Raw genomic sequence first — 20,826 nt, forward strand, 5'->3', positions numbered from 1 at the left:
TTTCTTTCCCAATTCTTTGGAGCCTGGGGAGAAGGAACCAGTAATTGACTCCAGCTTCCTTAAGTGTTGTGTCCTGGAGTATGTGAGTCAACCCACACTTTCCCAAAAGGGCCTTCTAAGCAGCCTACGCTAGTAAAGGGGGGTCACTTGACCCTGATCCTATTCTAGACCTCAACTCTTAACAGTCAGCAAGGTGCAGGGAGAGGATCTCAGACAGGCATGCTGCGAATGATATTTTAGCAGGCACTGAGCTAATAGACAGATTTCTATGACACATTTGTGATACCTAGCTGAGCTCAGTAAGGGTGTGAGTGTGAGTAGAAGGAAAATGGAAAGAGAAAGATAGGAGAAGGGAACTGGAAAGGCCTAGTTGCTGATTGGAGGGTACAGGGCGAGGGGCAACCCTGACAAATGCCCTTGACCCTAGAGATTACTTAAGACCAGAGGGAGCTTTTTTGCTTTTTAAATAAGCTAAGTGTCCTAAATTTAATGTGTAAGCTTGTTAGTACACTTTTCTAATTAGATTTTTAGTTTATTTTTCTAGTTTAATTATGTGAATTATGTAAAGGGAATCACAAATAAGAATAAAGTTTAGAACTTTTGAATTCAGATCTTACGGTTCATCTATCTAGTCCAATCCTTTTCATTTATAGAGGAGAAAATCAAGGCCCAGTGAGCTTGCCCGAGGTCACAGAGCTGGTTAGTGAAAGACCTAGAAGTAAAATATACTATTTTTTCCACTGTACTGCACTCCCTTTTGCCCTGACTGAGGCTCAGTAAGAAGGACAGTGGGACAGATCTGTAAATGATCTAACTTGTCACTAGAGAAAGTATAAATCAGTGACCACAAAATTTCAGCCCTTCAGCCAAATTTCATCTATCACATCATAAAAAGTAACTTGCCAAAGTGGGGTTCAAAAATCCAAACCAGATCCTTCCCAACTTCTAGAGGGGCCAGTTCCATTATATTGCACTAAATCCAAGTGTTTGCAGCAAGCCTTAGCAGCTGCGTTTTAGGGTTTGGTTAGAACTGTCATGATAAATGAAACCTACTAGATTAATGTAATCTCTTCAGCAGAAGTTTTGACCCCACTGATGCTGCTCAAGAGGAAGAAGGAAGGAGAAAGGACTCTAAAGGGCCAGTACCCCAATGAGCAGAGAGTTCTACACAAGAGTGTGCGGTCCCGGCCCGTGGAGGAGCCACATTTAACACCTGTCTTGACACAAAGTGCTGCCAACTTCCCATGTGCATGCGTTAGCACTGCCATTGGCCTTTGAAATCTGGAACATTTGTTCAGGGGGAGGATCAGCAATCATTAAACCAAAAGCACCAATCCAGGACCTGGTTTTCCTTGAAGTGTCAGGGGTATTTGTTATTGCATAGCAACTGTGAGAAAGATACCACTCCTCCAGGAGCATGATTCTCTAAGCCAGGACTAAATCATTTGTTTCATTCTCTGAATTTGAGATTTTTGCTGATGGTTCCAAAATTAAATGCTGAAGTTTGAAAAAGATTATTATTCTGGTCAATGGGACATGTTAAAGGAGTTAGAAAAAAGAAAATCAAACCAAAGGTAACTTTCCTTCTGTAATTAAAAAAAAGAAAAAGAAACAATTTCAGAGCATTATTTAGAGTTCCGAAAATCCCCACCTTTACCATTCTTTAACATTGCTCTCCTGTGCCTCACCTTAATGGATAAAGGTTACTACAGTTTATTAGATACAGGAAAACAACGTTTACAGGAGACGTCTTCATTGTGTAGTGATCCTGCCTTTAGTCTTGTTCCCAGCCCAAAGAATTGGACTTTTCAATCCAGGACACTTAGCCAGAACAACCTTCTCACTCATTAACTCAGCCAACTGAGTACTTTCCTATGTTTTCACTTGATCAGAGATGATCAAGACATAGTCTCTGACCTCTGATAGCTCATGGCCTAGTAGGGGAGATAAACAAGAAAATCAGTACTTATACTACAAAATAATGTGAGTCAAATACTGTATGGCAGGGATCCCCAACTCCCGGACTGCGGACTGGTACCAGTCGGTTGCCTGTTAGGAACTGGGCCACACAGCAGGAGGTGAGCGGTGGGCAAGCTAGTGAAGTTTCATCTGTATTTGCAGCTGCTTCCCAGCGCTAGCATCACTGCCTCAGCTCCATCTCAAATCATCAGGCATCAGATTCTCATAGGAGCACTAGTCCCTGGTACCAATAAGGTTGGGGACTGCTGCTGTATGACATTTGGAATCAGATAGACAGATTCAAATTTCAGCTCTTCCATTTACTAGCAAGTGACAGATGTTGGGCAAAATTTAACTCCTTTCTCTAAATCTTTGTTTTCCCCTCCATAAAACACTGACCTCACAGATTTATTGTAAAGATTAAATGACACACTGTATAAAGCCTTTAGCACAATCTTTGGAAAATGATAACAACTCAATAAAGGTAATCTATGAGTATAGTAGTGACTGAGGTATTTATAGGGTGCTAAGAGATCCAAAGAAAGGGGATCGAAGAACAGGGGAGAGGTAGGGTTATTGTCAAGGAAGGCCTCCAGGACATAATGACACAAGCTATATTTTGAAGAATAGATTGAAGTCAGTAAGATGAGTGAAGCAAAAGTAAGACTGTTTCATGCAGGAGGAACCGAATCTGCTTAAGCACAGAGCCATGACAGAATATAGGATGTTTGAGGGACTTGGTATGGAAATAGTTTAATATGGTTGGAGCGAAGAGATAATTACAGAAACTGAGGCTAGAGGATGAAGGATAGTAAAAGGTAAGTAAAAACTCTCATATAGTGCTTTAGTTTACAGTGAAGGGGAGAAGAATTAAAGTTAGAAAAAGGGGGTGAATAGCTTTTCAGAACTAAAATTTGGAATCAATACAGGCTATCAAATGAGTGTCCTGCCTGCTATACATAAACTCTGTACCCCTCAGGGTAAAATTATATCTAACCACAATGCAACAAACTTAGAAAATAAAACTTAGAAATCAGAAAACAGAAACAAATACCCAACCTTGCCACATGGAAATATAAAAACACACTTCTGTATAACTCAGGTTAAAAATGAAATCAAAATAATAAGACAGACTATTTAGAAAAGAATTATGTACTACTTAGCAAAGCCTTTGGAGTGAAACCAAAGTGACACTCAGAGGAAATTTTAGAGCTTTAAAGGCATCTTTCAAAAAATAAGAAACACTAAAACTAAATTAAGCATTCAATTCCAGAAATTAGAAAAAGAGAAAAAAAAAAACTAAAGGAAGTTAAAAGAATGAATTAAATTGAAAACAAAATACCATTTTTAAAAAAAAGTTGATTAATAAAACTAAAATCTATGTTTTTTAAAAAGGAAAAAATAGATAAGCTTTTGACAAATCAAATTTTTAAATAATACAAAGAAAAAGCATTCAGTTAAATAAAAATAAGAGCTTTCAGATTCTAAGAGAATATCATCTAAAACTTTTTTCCAGTATTAATTACTAAAATTTTACTTATAAGTACTACAAAGCCTGGAGAGTCAAAAAAATCTATAGAAGAAAAATTGAAGGTAGTCAAAGATTTACCACCAGGCTCGGATGGTTCTATCAGTGAATTCCAAGAAGCCATCAAGGAACAGATCATTATTAAATAGAAACAGAAGGAAAAAAACTCAGTCTATAAGGCCAGTTAACATTTATTACCAAAACAGGAAAACGATAGCACAAAAAAAGTAGACTGTGAACCAATCTCACTTACAAATTTTAAAACCCTAAGTATATTATTAGCAATTGAGTACAAAGATATAAGAAAATCTATTAATATAATTCTCTGTACTCAAATTAAGATAAAACCATATGGTCATCTCTTTAGATAGAAAAAATTTAAAAGCATTTGACAAATACAACAGCATTCCTGACTAAAAGAAATGAAAAACTTTAAAACTTAGAAAGCCAGTAGTAAAACATATCCACCATAATTTATAGTCATTATCATACTTGTGGTAAACCATTAGAAGCATTCTCCTCAAGGTTAGGAATAAAATAAGAATGCCTCTTACCACTGTTATTATTTTGGTATTAGCCAATGCACTATGGCAAGAAAAAGCAATGAGAAATGTAAACACTGGAAAAGAATAAATGAAACTGCCATTATTTGCAGATGTAATTGTCTATCCAAAATAGAAAAAAAAACATCCAGGATAAAGACTTTTTGAATTGACAAGAGTTAAGGAAATTGAAATAGATTCCATATACTAAAGTTAATAATTTTTCTAAACATCAGCAGGGTTATGTTATAAAATATAACAAAAAGTATAGAGTACTATAAAGTAAAAAATTAAAGTATTTAAGGATACATTTAACAAGATATGCATGAAGAAAAACAAAAAATAAAAATAAAGTAATTTAAGCTCACCATTTGAAAATTCAAAGAAGGGAAGTATAAAGAAGAAAGTGAAAATTATTTGCAACTTCACCACTCAGAATAAACCCCTGTTAAAATTTGGTGAACAGTACTGAAAAACTATGTCTAGTCTCTTTGAAAATATATTAAGAAAAAAAGAAGATAAAGATCGTTTTAAAAGCATCTTTAAAGCTGCGGTGAAAAAGTAAGTGGAGGTTATGAAACATAGACTCATTGGGAAGGAGCAGAAGCCAAAAATGAGATTTCTGAGTGAGTAGAAGCATACTGGCAGAAGAGTCCTCAGTCTGGGGAGGAGATTGCCTTGCTACCATTTTATGTCAACTGATCACACAGATTTACTTAGTCCTGGCCAGGAAAAGAATACCCCTGGCAAGGGCTCTGATAAGTCTTGGTTTCAGTCCGTCTTCCTGTATGAAGTTCTTGTCCTCTATCTGCTTACTCTCCCTTCCCACCTTATTTTAGAACCAGAGCAAAACAAACCAACAAAAAGACAGGTGAGTAGTTTGGATGAATGTGCCTCAGATGTGGCACCAGAGAATTTTGTAACCAAACCTCCTGTTCTTCTGCTCCCACAGACCGCCCAGGTTTGCTGAATGTGAAGCCCATTGAGGACATACAAGACAACTTGCTGCAAGCCTTGGAGCTCCAGCTCAAGCTGAACCACCCCGAGTCCTCTCAGCTCTTTGCCAAGCTGCTCCAGAAAATGACAGACCTCAGACAGATTGTAACAGAACATGTGCAGCTATTGCAAGTAATAAAGAAAACAGAGACAGACATGTGTCTTCACCCACTCCTACAGGAAATATACAAGGACTTGTATTAGCAGAGAAGTCCCAAATTCACTGACGTTTTCCTTCTTCCAATTGCACTATTATTTTGAGGGAAGATTTGACACCTAAAAAAATTTACTGTGAAAAAGCATTTTAAAAAGAAAAGGTTTTAGAATAATAGATCTATTTTATGCATATTGTTTATAAAGATACATTTACAATTTACTTTTAATATTAAAAATTACCACATTATGAAATTGGTGGTTTTATTTGAAAACTGAGTCTGATGTATTCCTCACCTACCCTGTCACCCTGCCCCAGGCTTTTTCTTTTTATTTTCTTCTCAGTCTCCCTTCTTTCCTTCCTTCCTTCCTTCCTTCATTTCTTCCTTCCTTCCTTCATTTCTTCCTTCCTTCCTTCCTTCCTTTTTCTTCCTTTTTTCCTTTATTCCTTCCTTCCTTTCTTCCTTCATTTCTTCCTTCCTTCATTTCTTCCTTCCTTCCTTCCTTTCTTCCTTTCTTTCTTCATTCCTTCCTTTATTTTTCTTTTTTGAGTAAAAAATTAATGTCGATCAGCAGTTCTATTCACATTTAAAAAATGTGAATAGAACTGCTGATCGACATTAATTTTTTACTCAATTTACAACTCTTTTGAACCCTTCATCTGCTTTAACAATCACAACTAAGAAGGAAAGGAGAACTTCAGAACCAAAAAGTACACAGAGCATGTGTTTCTTAACCTGTATGTGCTAACTTGGGGCCTATCCCTAGGCCTACCAAGAAGTCAGTCTTTTTCAACAATCCCAACCAAGACTTTCACTCACCAAGAGCAGCCTCCTAACAGGATACTGAGGCATATGCAAATACTCAGTGGCAAGTTTTAAACTGTTATAAGCTGTGAGTAACACAGAAATGTTTTAAAATCTGGCACCTGCCAAAAAGAACTTAAAATTGGATTCAGGAGAAAAGATTAATCTTTCATAAAAACAGATTATAATGCACAGTATAATCATGTGCCAAATGAATGGTTCAGACTCTAAGAACTGTAAGAGTTCAAAGGAAGTGAAGATTAATGAAGATTGGAATAGTAAAGAGTGACTCTTACATTCACTGAAGTGAGCCTCAAAGGATGTGTTAGATTTGGGATAGGTAGGGAGTAGGAGAGTAACATTCTATGGAGGCAAAACAGCAGGAACAAGCAGAAGAAACCAAAACAAAACAAAACATGGATGAGAGAGAACCATGTTCTGTATGCAGAGCAGTTTTGCTGGAGTTATTCCTATGGTCCTTCTTGGGACCACTTTGCCCAGAGATCTCTTACTTTTCTGATCTCTAAGGTTAATTGTCCATATCATTTAGGAAATGCATGCTTCCACAGCAAATAGGTTATATAATCTCTAAAAGTGGGGACCTTCTTGGTACAATTAATAGGTTCATTGACTGAAGCCACCAAATTCACTAGCATTGACTAAAGCCACCAAATTCACTAGCATTGCTTACGCATGAACTCATAATACTATGACTTTGAAGGACGCCTTATAAACAAGCTATCCTGAGGTCCCAGCTCACCAGGATGATTATTTCTGCTGACCTAAATTATTTCCCTGCTGCTTCTCCCTTAGTTTATCTTATGGTATTAAACTTTACATTTGAGGCTTTCGAGCCAAAATATTAGGGAAGACCCTTTCATCCTTTACCCCAAAATAAACAGATCTCCAAAGAGTCAGGTAACAAGTGAGTCCTGGCGCCAGACCTAAAAATGTAGGTTCCCTAACCTTTTAGGAGAGACAACTTTTTAGCTCAAACCTTTAGAACAACAGAGAACAACCATGTCATTTGAGAACCAGCGACTGAAGCCATTGTCTAAGTGACACCAAGACATTGGGAAGAATTGTGACAAATTCGATTCGTCATACGGCGATTTTCTCTTTCCTTCCTCGATCTCAAACATCAGGATATTTTGAAATATCCACATGACTGACTAGAGCCTTCGCTACTGTTCCATGTGGAGAGTGTATCATCCAGGAGATCTGGAAAAAGAAAGAACAGGCAAACAGTAGACAAGGTGAGGATTGTACCTCAGAGGAGATCCCTTGTTTACAAGATTTCCCAAACAGAAGGGCTTTCAGCACGCTGCCTGCTCTCAGTTCCCACCCGCGCTCCGCAGCCCATCCAAGCCCTTTCCACATTCTCCAGGCTGTGGCTGCCAATGCGGGGAGGAAGGGGGATGCTCTCAGCTCTTTGGCACTGGCGATTAGCATTAAATAGCTTTTAAATCCTGGCAGCTTTCAAATTCCCATCTCTCTGAGTTTTTCCCTGTGGTTTGGACCATCATTTGCTAAATATTTTATGACAAATCATATACAGCCTCCAAAGCTCCTTCTCCTTTCTCTGTCTCCCTTTCCCTCAGGATGATTCACAAGTTAATCAACAACTATATCATCAGTTATTCATAGTACTTTCTCTGGACACAAACACACAGATTTGTGTTAACAACATAGGAAGAAAAGTAACTTTGGTCAAAAGTCAAAAAAAGGGTTTTGAGGCTCCCATGAAGCCCTACCCCCAGCACTGCCCCTGCATATGACCTGGCTCCTCTCCATCTCCGTGCTGTCAGTGGAGCTCAGGAATAGCAGGGTACATATGAGAGAAACCATATCTGTACACCCCATTTCTCCAGCCATCAAAAACTGGCCTGGATTCTTTAATAGAATTTGGATGAGGAGCAAGAGGACTGGGGCTTTTTCGATAAGAACTCAAGAGAGTCAGGAAGCACTAGCTGGTGTCTCACTGCAAATTCTCAATTATAAGCTGGTGGGGAAGAAACCAGGGGGACAGTTATATCAATTCCACTGAGGAAAAAGAGATAAAGGGAAAATTAGGCTTCTGGGGCTTACTTAGTTGCTACTGGATTCCAGTGACTGTTTCTCGGCTCCCTGGAGGCGATAGAAGGCATGGGCAGGCTTTGAATTGGTTGATATTTGCTATTAACTGTTTGGTGCTGATAAAGCACGTCAGGATGAGAGGGGTTGGTAATTGGCCCCCAGATACCTATTCCCTTGGAAATACCTACTGGGGAGCTGGGGTTGGGGTGGGAACTCCTGAAGAACCCTGGCCCCCACCCCTTTGCTGTCCATTTCCTACTGCTCCTAGGAGCCAGGACCTCACATCCCACTAACTTGCAAAATCTTCTGCCTTGATGGCAAGGCCATTTCTACCCCCCATGTATCAAAACGTGCACATCCTATGCCCGTTTCCAGACAGACCTTGCAGTTGTCATAGAATTCTAGAAAATTGGAGCTCAAAAAAAAAGCCAATTTCAGTTCTAAATCCCGAGAGAAAGAACCAAAGTTCGTTTCCAGCAGGAGCATCCCCATTGCTTTTTCTTTCTTCTTTTCCCACATACTCACTGGAAGAGATTGGGGCTATGGGACAAAGGAGCCAAGATGCCTGTTCTTCACTAGGTAGCTGCCTCCCTATTTTTCTCTTTCCTCACTAACCCCGGTTCTTGGGTTGTCTCTGGTTACGTTATTATCACTATTATTATCTGTGTGTCCCCAACCCTCACCATGTGATGGTACATGTTAGTCCCTCCATTTAATGCTTATTGGAAGGAAATAAAATAACAAGATCTGAAGAGTTTAAAAGGCCATCAGATGTCATCTAAACTGACCTCGTTCATCAAATATATACCCAGTTCATACTCCAGTCAAGTCTGCCACATATGAAGTTGAACATGACTAGGGCCAGTCCTCAGGGGGGGTCACAGTCTGTTGAGGAAGTCAGACACATAATTACAATTCAGTCCAAGTGACTAGCGATGTGAAAAAGGATTCACACAGAAGTGTAACAGTGTCTACGGCCATGCCGCCCTGAATGTATCTGATCTCAGAAGCTAAGCAGGGTCGGGCCTGGTTAGTACTTGGATGGGAGACCACCTAGGAAGACCAGGTGCTGTAAGTGTTAAAAAAAAAAAAAAAAAAAAAACAGTGCATAATGTGTTCATAAAATAGCAGGAATTTAGGTATGGCTACTGTAGCTTAGAGGGTAAGAAGTGATGTGGCCAAGTTAGTGGCAGATTGTGACATGCCTCACACTCCACTGTAAGGAGCTACTTTGGACAGTATTCGTAGGCAGTTGGGGATTTGGTAGATGTTGCCAGGCAAAAGAGGGACAGGAAAGTCCATTTTGGAAAGTCAGCTTTCTAAAAGTCAGATCCCCTCTACAATGCTTCCACTGGCTATCCCGCCCCTGAACAACGGCCTGGAGGGACAAGAAGCTTTCTCCCTTCTCATCCCCTCAGTGATTTCCATTTCCATCGTATAGGCCTACTCTGCCCCTGGGGTCACACATACCACATGCTTATTCCTGCACTCTCAGGGGTGTGACTCGCCCATCCTCTTCAATCAGGCTATAATCTTTTGACTCAATCCTTTGGCCAGCTGAAGAACCCTGGCTGCCTCGCCCTCGCCATCCATTCTCTGCTGCTCCTAGGAGCAAGAACCTCACAGCCCCCAAACTTGCAAAGTACTTCTGCCTTGATGGCAAGGCCATTTCTGCCCCCATGTATCAAAGCTTGCATATCCCACACCCATTTCCAGACAGGCCCTGCAGTTATAGAATTTTAGAAAATTAGAGCTCAAAGGAGCCAATCAACTCAAATGAAAGATGAGAACCCTGAGGATCAAAGAAGTTAAGTAACATGCCCAAGGTCCTAGGAGTCTACTAGGATTAGTTTATTCGAAGGTGTTGTATGACACATGTACTCTTATCAACACTGACATTACCACCAGGGAGACTGGCAATTTAACAAGAAAATCTCAAAGCATGTGACAGACTTGAATCTAGTCTGAGTATCTGCATTGGGGAGCAAAGGAAAAGAATGGAACGAAGTCTGGGAGGGATTATTGTGATGACCAAGAGATTATTATGTAAGTCACTTAAAACTGTGCATATAGTGGGTGCAACTATTATGGGAGACAATATCCTAGTGTGGACTTTAGAGTTAGAGTGATTTGGGTTAAAATTCTAACTCTACCACCTACTTGTTCTATAACCATATGGCTTTTGGCCAATCTCTTAACCTCTGTAGGTCTTAATTACCCTCGTATGTAAAATGGGATAAAACCCATCTTATAGGTGTTATCACGAGGATTAAATGTAATAGTGGTTGTAAAACACTTCACATAGTTTCTTGGCACATCTTAAGCAGTCCATCTGTGCTGGCCACAGAGAACATTATTGCCATTGTTATTATTAAAGTGCCCTTCATTTAAGAAGGCACCCTGGGACCAGGGAACAGGCTCTTCCTGTTCAAGCGTTCTGGGCCTTCCCCTGAATATCCTGTAGATTCAAAGCTAGGTAAAGAGATTGGATTACAGCATTTGGCCGCACAGTAAAAATATGTTCTCTCAAAAGTATTTAGCCCCTAATCCGTAAGGTTTAGGAGAAAATAATTGTTTGAAAGACAACTGCTGTGTGCTGAATTAGAACAAATGACGGGATGATGCTAGGAAAACATTTCCTCCAAAAGTAGTGGGACGTTTCTCTTGTGACTTATGCTCCTAATTTTAGACTGATATTACATAGTTTATATTTCCAGAGGGGTTATGAAGAATAAGAAATTTGCTAATTTGGGTCTGTAGGGAGTGGGTTGGGATATTTCCATCCCCTCTGGAGTTTTGTAAATATGTTCCAGGCCAAAAGTTCCCAGGATAATGTCATTCCTGGGATCTATTTAGTGCCATGGGCTGGGCTCAAAGAGGATCCAAGGGGCTTTCTGCAAGAGTTGGAAAATCGTGATCTTCTGGCCACCTCTCCACAATACTGGGGGCCGTGAAGTGTGTATGAGAGGATACACTGTCAGTTTGAGGCTTAGCTCTGCCACTTTCTGGGTGTGTGACCTTGGGTAAGTCACCTTCCTCTCTGGGGACATAGTACCTGGCCTATAGAAGTCTCTCAGCAATTGCTATCTAATTCATTCATTATGAATAAAGGAATGGGTCTCAGTTTTCCTGTCCATAAAATGGGGATAATAGTACCTATCCTGCGTGTCTTATGGAATATCACATGAAGGAAACAAAAAAGGCTTGATCACCATTATTCACAGATAAGAAAGTGAGGCCTAATTAGGGAAAGAAGCTAGCCCAAGGTTACACAAAAGAAAAGGAGATATAGAGCTGAGGCTAGACCTTGGGCTTCCTGAAGCCCACTCCACCTATGGCTCTTTTCTACTATGTGCTGCTGTCTCTGACAGAACCAAAGACGGTGTTGCCTGGTTGGCAGAGCGCAAGCTTATGGCATAAAATACTTCAATTAGAATTTTGTCTCTGCCACATACTAGCTGTACGACCTCAGGCAAGTTGCTTCCTGTCTCTGGACTTCAGCTTCTCCATCCAGTCTGTGAAAATCCTAATTCCTACCTTGGGAGGATGAGAGGTCATATATAGATGATGTGCCTACAGCCCCTAAACAATTAAAATCTTCTAAAGACAAGTATCTCCAAACTGACACAATTTGCTAAGCGCTCATCCTGACATGGGGACATTGGTGACTAGTGTCTTTAACCAGAAAAGAAACCGTGGGACTCCAGCCTGTGAGGAATTGTCCAGTGTTGGCCTGGATTCTGACAGTGACTTGCTGTTGCCCTTGGGAAATCGCTTTCTCTGGGCCTCAGTTTCCCCATCTACACAGTCGGAGTCTCTGTTCTGCCCTTCCAGCTCTGACACCCTAAGACCTTGGGGAGCTCTAGGGGAGGCTGGAAGGGAAACAGAGTTCTCTGGCTGACCATCAGAGAAGCCTGTGTTCTCTGTTGCCTGAGAGCTTTCTCCCCTCCACAGGCCTGGGGCTGGACAGGACACCAGCCAGCACTCATTAGGGGCCTGGGGCTGCTCCAACCAGAGGGGGCGCCGCCTCCGAGGGGAGGGGAGGGGCCACCGGATGGCTGGTTGGTTTCCACCCAAGTCAAGCTGCTGAGAGAGAGGCGTTGTGCTGAGTCAGCGCCCTGGCGGCCAGGCACTAGGGCTCCCTGGCCGCCTGAGCCTGCCAGATGAGATGCAGCCAGGAGGGCCTCCGAGGAGCCCCGCATGTTATCAATGATGCTGCCGCTCCTGCCACAGCCATGGGAACTGTGCCCTGAAAAAGCCTGTCCCCAGCCAGGCCTCCCAGGGCTCCAGGGTGGGGAACCCGTGTTGGTGAAGGAAGACATTTTTAGGAGCTGCCTCCTTCTGGGAAGATTCTAGCCAGGGCTGCCTCTGCCCTCCCCAGTCTCCCAACTCCGTCCCCAATGATAGTCATTATTCCTCTCAAACACCAAGTACGAGCTTTACTTATAAACTGCTTTGCAGCCATTTAATCCTTCCAGAAACCCAGTGAAGTTGTTTATGGGTCAGGGTCCCACAGGAAATAACTGGCTCACTCAGAAGGGACCATCGGAGAGAGCTCAGTGCTGAGACCATTTACAAAGTTTGAGGAGAGGAGGTAAAGAAAACCAGTAAAGGATGGTGAGACACCCCCCCCTCATCCCCACCCTACCCCACCCCCGCCCAAAGCTAACCATGGCAGAAAGCCCTATACGCTGAGGGCAAGAGGGCCACCTGGCCGGAGCTGTGGCCCAAGGAATTGAGGAACTCCTTCACTGCTATACTCCAAACAGCAGAGAGCAACTGGGGAATAAACACCTTGTCCTCTTTCTTCTCACGTCCCCCCATCTGAGTCTCCCATTGGCCAAACCCTACTGGAAGCTAGAACAAAACAGCCCATTGACAGGATCTGTAGGATTCAGCCTGCGGGGGCTCACAGCAGGGTAGAGAAGGCTGAAGGGCTAATCCGCAGGGGCAGCACAGGTAAGTGGTATCGTTAAGCCCATGACACTTGAAAAGGAAACAGAATCTTAAGTCTGAGGTCACAGAATGGTAACGGTCCCCTCTGGGATTCAAACTCAGGTCTGTCTAGTTCCAAAGCCAAGTTCTTCCCACTGTATTAAACCAGCTATAAGAGCAGACTTAGGGGAGCAGGGCAAGAAAGAGGGAGGGTTGGCGCATTCAGCATCTCATCAGGCCCCTAGCTTGGGGGACCCAGTAGTTGGGAATTGGAACAACCTTATTGGGTGTTTTCCACATAATATTCCCTAGAGACCTAAGGAGTATGGCCCAAAGCAACCCATGCTTGTTTTATCCCGAAAGTTATGTAAGCTTTGGAGTTTACTCCCCAAACTACATATTTTTAAATTTTAAATTGTTTAAAATATCACTTAGAAGTTAATTTATTTCTACCTATCCCAAAGAAGTTATTTGCCCAACATCACACAGGTGATAATCAGATGTTGAGTCCCGTACCCTTGCTCCTTGCATGGTTGAAACACAGGAAATCTGGCCAAAAGAGAGCCTGAAAGAGAGCTCCAAAGTGAAAAAGGTCGCCCGTGGTCAGCCTGAGAGAGGTGAGGAGAAAGAGATTTGAGCTTAATGTTAGCAAATGTTCACTGACATTCTCTATCCCCAACTCTGGGGATATTCAGATATGCCTGGCATGACTCACCCCAAGGAACTCACACTCTCCTAGAAGAGACTTGCACATAAAATGGCAACACCAGTGCCACCTGGCAAGTGGAAGAATGGATATTTTGGTGTGACAGGAACCAAAGGGTGCTGGGACAGGGAAAAGTCTGAAACAGTAGAATGGAATCGAATTAGGGGAGGGGCCTATACTAATGCATGAAGGAGTCTGGACTTTTTCCAAGGGGGAGCAGAGAGTCATGGGAGAGTTAAACAGGGAAGGAGCAAAATTAGACACATTACTCTAGCCACTTTGTCAGCCAGAAAGGAGATAGGACTTGATGGGAGGTGGGAAGACCACTAGGAGACTACGATGATCTTGCAGACAAGAGAAGATGGCGGTGTGGATGAAAAAAGGGGTTCTATCAAAGTAACCTCACAGGGTGATGTGATCATAAATTCCTAACTGGGCAGATCATGGCGGGTAGTTACGCCCCAGGCCTATAACTTCTATAGTGAAAGGTTTTAAGCCACCCCTATCCATTTTTCTAGGTTAACACATCTTTGAAATGCCAGAAGTAATACCCCTGGAAGGGGTTATGAACCCTCAAGGGAGCACATAATCTTGTTAACCATCTGTAATCTAATCCCTGACTTGCTTTCTCCAATCTTCCTTACGTGTACCCTCCTTAATTTCAAATGCATAAAAGAAGTCGCAATATTATTAATCTCAGGAGAATTTGAGGGCTTGCTCCCTGGCAAATGTCATCATTTTGGCTCAAATAAACTCATAAAAATTCTCTACAGGTTTGGATATTTCTTAAGTCAACGGTGACATGAGTGAGGGGAAGGCGTTGGCAATGGGGACAGGAGCAGACAGATTTGGGAAACAGGCCAAATCTGCTTAATCTGTGGGCAAGGGAGAGGGGCAGTCTAGGGCGATTCTCAGGGTTTGACTTGGGCAATAGGGCAGCACAGGGCATGTTCATTACTGAGATGGAGGCTTGTTTGAGGGAAGGATAACAAGTCCTACTTTAGAAATAGCAAGAGTGGGAGCCTGTTGGACATCCAGGTGGGGGTGTCTAGTTGGCTCTTAAATAGATGGGGGTCTGCAGCTGAGGGGTGAGGTGGGCCAGCAGGGCAACGTGGAAACGATGGAGATGAGGACAATCACAGGACAGTGAAGCAAAGGAAATGACCAACAAACATTCCAGAACATGGCCTTGTTTTCTCATTGAGGTCAATAAGAGGTTTGACTTCCTCTATCTTCTTTTTACCCATTGATTCCCTAAATATTTATTGAGTGGCTTCTACATGCCAGGGGCTGTTGGAGAAATAGGAGTCCATTCAACTCCCCGCTCTTAAGAGCTTCGCATGGGGAAGGGCACATGTCACCTCATTTCTCCTACACAATGACCATCGGAGATGAATAGTATTTATTTCACTATGGCCTCCAGGAATTGGGGGTTGAAACCTGCCTAAATGGGTCCCCCGTGGGTGTTTCCATCTGATCTCTACACATACAGACTCACACATCTCATTTCAGAGGTGTGCCTTGCTCTGACTCCTTCAAAGGACTTTATTCTCTCCCGTAACTCAACAGGAAACTCCCCTGAGCTCCTGTCTCTCCTTGTAGAGAAAGAGTTTTATTATCAGGAAGCAGTGGCCTAGACAGAAGGCGGGGCCCAGGGCCAGAGTCCTTTCACCCTTAGATTCCTTCTTCCTGCAGGCTACTGCCTCCAGTTTCCAGCCCAGGAAGCCAGTCTCCTCACCCCAGCATGTGTACCTACACCTCAGCCAGAGCCCAACACTGGACTTGTTGTGGTTGAAATTTGGCCCCCTGGTCTGACTACCTGGATATGCTCCCTTTCACCCCCATTTCTTCAGACCCGAACCCTTGGGGCCTCAGTTTTCTTATCAATAAAATAGAGGTGATGGCCATTTTACATTAAAATTTTACATTTTAGTAAGTCCGTTCGAAGTATCAAATGAGAAAAGAGGAGGAGAAAGTGCTTTGCCAACACTATAAACTAGAAATCGTGGAGTCACTGAGTTCTTGTTACTCTTATTAGAGCCATTGTCTCCACCTACCTTTCTGAATTGGGCCTCAGGGCGGGTACACCCAAGACTAAAGCATACACTTTAGTCTGAGACTAGGAAAATAAGCCCAGAGGGCCACAATTGCACCCCAGGGAATCAGCTTTTCTCCCTGGAGCTATGGGAGGCTCCCAAACCAACTCTCTGCCCAGGTTTTATGAGCTCAGAGAGGATTTACACTATGACTAATAACCCATGGTCGCCACTACCTGCTAGGCAGGAAGTCTGAGGGACTCAACCCCCCCCTTAATCACCACCACCTCCCCATGACCTGCCTCAATCACGTCCCTTTACAGTCAGGCAGAGCCGGCTGGGCCTCCTCAAACTTCCATATCTGCGCTGGGAGATCACTGATAGGGCTAATGGCGTTTGCTTGCCTCCACGCCCTGGGCCCAGCATTCCAGGAGTCACGCAACCCCACAGGCTCAGGGCGGAAACTGATTCCACAGCAGCGAGGCCTGAGCCAGGGAGCCTCCCCGCCCCATAAAATACATGAAATGAGCCTTTCTTCATGGCCACCTGGCCAGCCAACCTCAAAGACATGGGATGGTCTTCCCTCATCCCAATTACTTCCCACTTCCATCTCTCCTGCCCTGGCCTCACCATCCACCTACGTTCTCTCGGCTCCTAGGGATCTCTAGACCCCTTACTTCCCCTCTCCGGGAAGGAAGAAAGTTGCTAACCTGATAGCCACTCCATTCCACCCCTATTTACTCATTCATTCATTCATTCATTCAGTACCCACCAAGCCTCTTCTCTGAACCAGGCTCTGTTGCTGAATGCTGAGGACAGAAAGATGAATGAGACAGTTGCTGCCCTCCAGAAGTGTGTAGTCGGGATTAGAAGGGAGAGAGTGGATGTCAGGAGACCATTTGGGAGACTGTTGCAGAATATGAATGTAGGAGTCCCACCCAAATCCATCACCCTTGCCACTTGAGTGCACAGGGCCTGCCTTCAGCTGCCATCCTGGCGCTGTTTTTCCTGATTGAGTTGCCAGGGTCTTAATGCTCCCCAGGAACAGCCCTCAGCCAAGGACCGATGAGAGTAGGAGTGTTTACTACTCTCCCTCACTCCCCAGGTATGGTACAAGCTATAATGACTCCCAAAAGTTTCTAGTGGGAATAAGATTCAGTTTGCTACAGTGGTAACCAGTTTGAGAATACACCTTTTTTGGCTGACTTCTTTCACAGATCTTACTTCCTCACTCCCCTACTGGTGTTCCCTTCACAATTCCCAATAAACTACTTAGACTCAGATCCTTGCTCGGGGTCTGCTTGTGGGGGAGCCCAAACTAAGACACCAGGGTAGCAATAATGGTAGCCAGAGTTAAGATAATGGCATTTACCTATTTGTATAGACAGTCAGTGAGAACACCCTGAGCACCTACTGTATACCAGACCCTGGGTGCTGGGGACACTGGGGGTGACCCCATCACAGGCTCTGCCTCAAGAAATGCATTGTCTAGTGAGAGAGGTAGGCAGGTCACCAGTCAGAGTGATATGGGCAATGATGCAACTTGGCCCAGGATGCTATGGGTACACAGAGGAGAGCCCCCGACTCAGCCTGAGGGATGGAATAGGCAACAATGAGCTGAGTCTTAAAAGTCCAGTAGGAGTCCATCAAGTGGAGAAAGTGTGGAAGGGCATTCCAGGTAAAGGAAAGGTATAGACGAGGGTACAGAGGTATGACTAAGCGTGGCCTGGTTCTGGAAACACTAAGTAGTCCCCTGGTGGTGGGACACTGGGCTCATGGATAAGAACAGTGGGAAGTAAGGCAGAATCCAAATCCTAAAAAGCCTCTTATTTTTTCAACATTTGCATTTTAAAAAGGGAAATCTGAGTAGAGCACTGTTTAACCCCAAGAAACGAAGCTCTAACAGGGGGTATATTTCAGACACCTGAGGAGCAACTGTGCTAAGCAACATCTTTCACTTCTCCTTATCCTGTTTCACTGATGTTTCAGTCCTGGCTGTAACCAGATGGCTGTTTGCAAAGGGTGCTGGGGGCACCTCTGTAACAAGGCCCCACAAGCTTTGGAGGACAGATCAGACCAGAAGAACATCAATCAAGCAGCACCTAGCCCCCCCTCTCCAGCCATTAAAGCCCCTACCTGGCCAAACACCTCCCAGGTCCAGCTCTCACACTTCTCAGAGATTTCTATTGCCAATAAATTTAATTTAAAAGTAAAATAAAATAAACATGTAAAAATCAGGTTTTGATTACAATTTACGTGAGTTCAAGGACAGGTGATTCGGACATGCCTAGGCACCTCAGGTGAGCCAGTGGAATGGAGCCACAGAAAACCAGTCCCCTTGGGCGACTGAGAAGCCTGTGAATTGGGATTGAACAGCCCAATTGAGTAACAAAGTCTTTCGTGGATGGAGGTACAATTCCAAACACAACAGGAGGCTGTCACTTCAATTTCTTCCCTGCTAGCTCCATTGACATTTCCTAGGAAAGAAAAGTCCTTTGGGTAAAGCCTAAAAGATCTGTGTTAATAAAATCTCTGTTCCAAGTTCTTATCTTGAGTTCTCAGGTTTAGTCTTACAAGAATCCAATGAGGCTTTTGTAAAATTCTTTTTTTTTCTTTTAACACTTTATTTTTTAATTTTTCCCCCTCCCTGTAAAATTCTTATGCCCCTTTTTAAGAAGAGATAAGTGGAGCTCAAAATTGCTAAGTCATTTGCCCAAAAGCACACCATCTTTAAGTCGGCACAGTAGGGATGTAGCCAATTTCCCATACTGTACTTCTGCTTGTAAAGCTCTGGCACCCCAAAGAAGTCCAGGTGGCCCCAGACCAGGAATTGCTGGTCTTTTTAGCACATGCCAACTTCTGGAATTTCAATTTGATTGGACCAGCCAAAGTCACATGACATACCACCTAACCAATCACTGTTTCCAAAGGAATGCAAAAAGACAACACAATGGGATTCTCCCTACATCATACCCCTGAAGCAGGGGGTGAAGCTCCACCTTCACCATGTTGAGAAGGTGAGAACATCTCGAAACAAAAATCAGTGAAAAAGGAAATGGATTTTGGAGGAGCAAATACTTTGTGACCACTACAGTCACATAAGGGAAACATGATTTATACAAGAAATGGAGCAAGTACAGAATTCTGTCAGAGTCCCACTAGGAAACAGCAGGCACGCTCAGGCTGGGTAACTTGAATAAAGGGATTATCCACAAAGGCGTGGGCAGGGTATAGAGAAACCATAGGGATAGGGCAGAACCTAGAGGTAGTTAGTCACAGTGACAAAGAGAGAGAGCAGTCACCAGAACCTGGAGAGAGAAAGGGAAAGATATGGAAAGAACATGGCCTGACAGGAGCAGTGGCCTTGGTCCAGGGAGATAGCCAGCTCATGGGGACCCCAGGGAAAGGAACCAAGGGAATGAGCCCCGGGTTCCTCTCCTTCCCCCTCTCGTTTCCTGTGTGTGTCCCATTGACTGAAGCAGGCCAGAAACCAGAGAGCAAGGGTGACTGTTGAAACGAACCATTTAGGTCAGCCTCCAGGGTGCAAAGCATTGAGGAGAAAGGTGGGGCATGGACCTGGAGAGGCACATAGAGGGTGGCCAGCATACCTGACAACTCAGCAACTGTTGGAAGCAGATTGGAATCCTTGGTCCTCACACTGGCAAACCACTTCGAGCAGCATTCTCAACGTCATCTTTGTGGAACCCAACAATCTGTACTGCAGGCAACCATCCCAGGTGCTCCTGAAAGAGATGGGCAATAAACCACAATTGGAATAATTTCTATGCAGGATGAAACATCATGTTTAAGCACTGGTGGCTGTGTGAAAGTCAGAGTCCCTCAGAAGAGGCAATGAATAGTTAATTACACTAGTATATCACTTTGTACTCTGACTATATCAGCTATCTACTGCTGTGTAACAAATTACCCCAAAATCTGGTGGCCAAAAACAATAATTGTTTACTATCTCACAGTGTCTGTGGGTCAGAAATTCAGAGGTGGCTTAGCTGGGAGGCTTTGACTCTTAGTGTTTCGTGAGATGACATCGAGATGTCGGCTGGACCAGCATCATCTCAAGGCTTCACCAGAGCTATGAAATCTGCCTCCAAGATGGCCCACTCACATAGTTATTGACAGTGGGCCTCAGCTCCTTACCACATAGACCTTCATGCTTGAGTGTCATCACTACATGGCAACTAACTTTCCCCAGAGTGAGTGATCCACTAGAGCAAGGCAGAATCCACAATGCTTTTTATGACCCAGCTGTGGAAGTCACGTTTTGCCATTTTCACAACATCCAATTGGTCATATAGGTCAGCCCTATTCTCTGTGCAAGGGGACTACACAAGGGCCTGAAGACCAGGGGGCTGGTATCTTTGGGAGCTGGTATCATTGGGGGCCAAGTGTTAGCACAGAGCCTGGCGTGTAAAGGTAACTCAGTCAGTGTTTGGTCAGTGCTGACTATGTCCTAGCACTGTGTAAGGCCTGACCCACAGCAACTTTCCCCAAGAACTTATATTATTTTTAGAAAATTAAGATAGAGATTGAATAAGGAGAGACCAGTACAAGCTGGTACTCAAGAGAACCAGAAATTGAATAGGCATAAGTAGCTAAAAGTGGCCCAGGAGAGTGTCCAGACACTCTAATGATGGGCAGAGAGCCAACTGAGCCCCTATTCTGACCCTGCAAGGGGAAGTTCTTTACTGCTTGGAAGCTGAGGGCAGGAAGCCCTAGGCTTCTCTATGGCTTGCTCTGAGCCTCTATCTAGCTGAGCGGCCTAGCCACATTGAGCTGATTCTGCCATTTCCTGACATATGGCTGACACTACCTAAGACCGTTGTTCCAGGCTGGGTCAAGCCTAGAGGCTTTGAGAGCTGGAAGGCTCCGAGAGGTCATCAGGTCTCACTCATGTCTGATGTGAAATACTGAAGTCCAGAGAGAAAAAGGGATCATCTAAAGTCACTGAGAAACTAACATATACTCAGCACCTACTTAGCGCCGGGCCTTGTGCCAGAATCTTCATACTCATCATGCCCTTTAATCTTAACAGCAACCCTGAACTATAGGAATGATAAACCCCATTTTACAG

General features: G+C 43.6%; 1 protein-coding gene, 1 long non-coding RNA gene and 1 pseudogene across 5 annotated transcripts in view; 2 read left to right on the plus strand and 1 right to left on the minus strand.

Annotated features, from left to right (window-relative positions):
- PPARG (peroxisome proliferator activated receptor gamma) overlaps positions 1-5,436 on the plus strand; it is a 119,340-nt gene extending 113,904 nt beyond the window's left edge. For 3 of the 4 annotated variants that reach the window (XM_039886764.1, XM_039886763.1, XM_039886767.1), the window contains one exon: positions 4,982-5,436. In XM_039886764.1, coding sequence (XP_039742698.1) covers positions 4,982-5,229 — 248 coding nt within the window. In that variant the 3' untranslated portion in view covers positions 5,230-5,436. The remainder of the gene's footprint in view (positions 1-4,981) is intronic. The other variant, XM_039886766.1, reaches the window with a different exon arrangement.
- Positions 5,437-6,459: 1,023 nt separating this feature from the next.
- Positions 6,460-16,746, minus strand: LOC120621475 (uncharacterized). The gene is made up of 3 exons (XR_005658165.1): positions 16,510-16,746; positions 8,849-8,945; positions 6,460-7,205 (listed from the first exon to the last, which is right to left on the minus strand). It is a non-coding gene; the product is annotated as an uncharacterized LOC120621475 (long non-coding RNA).
- On the plus strand, positions 9,030-9,138 carry LOC120622448 (uncharacterized; annotated as a pseudogene).
- Positions 16,747-20,826: the final 4,080 nt, after the last annotated feature.

This window comes from Pteropus medius, unplaced genomic scaffold, assembly GCF_902729225.1.
Source record: "Pteropus medius unplaced genomic scaffold, Ma_sr-lr_union100, whole genome shotgun sequence".
In the NCBI taxonomy this organism is placed as follows: domain Eukaryota; kingdom Metazoa; phylum Chordata; class Mammalia; order Chiroptera; family Pteropodidae; genus Pteropus; species Pteropus medius.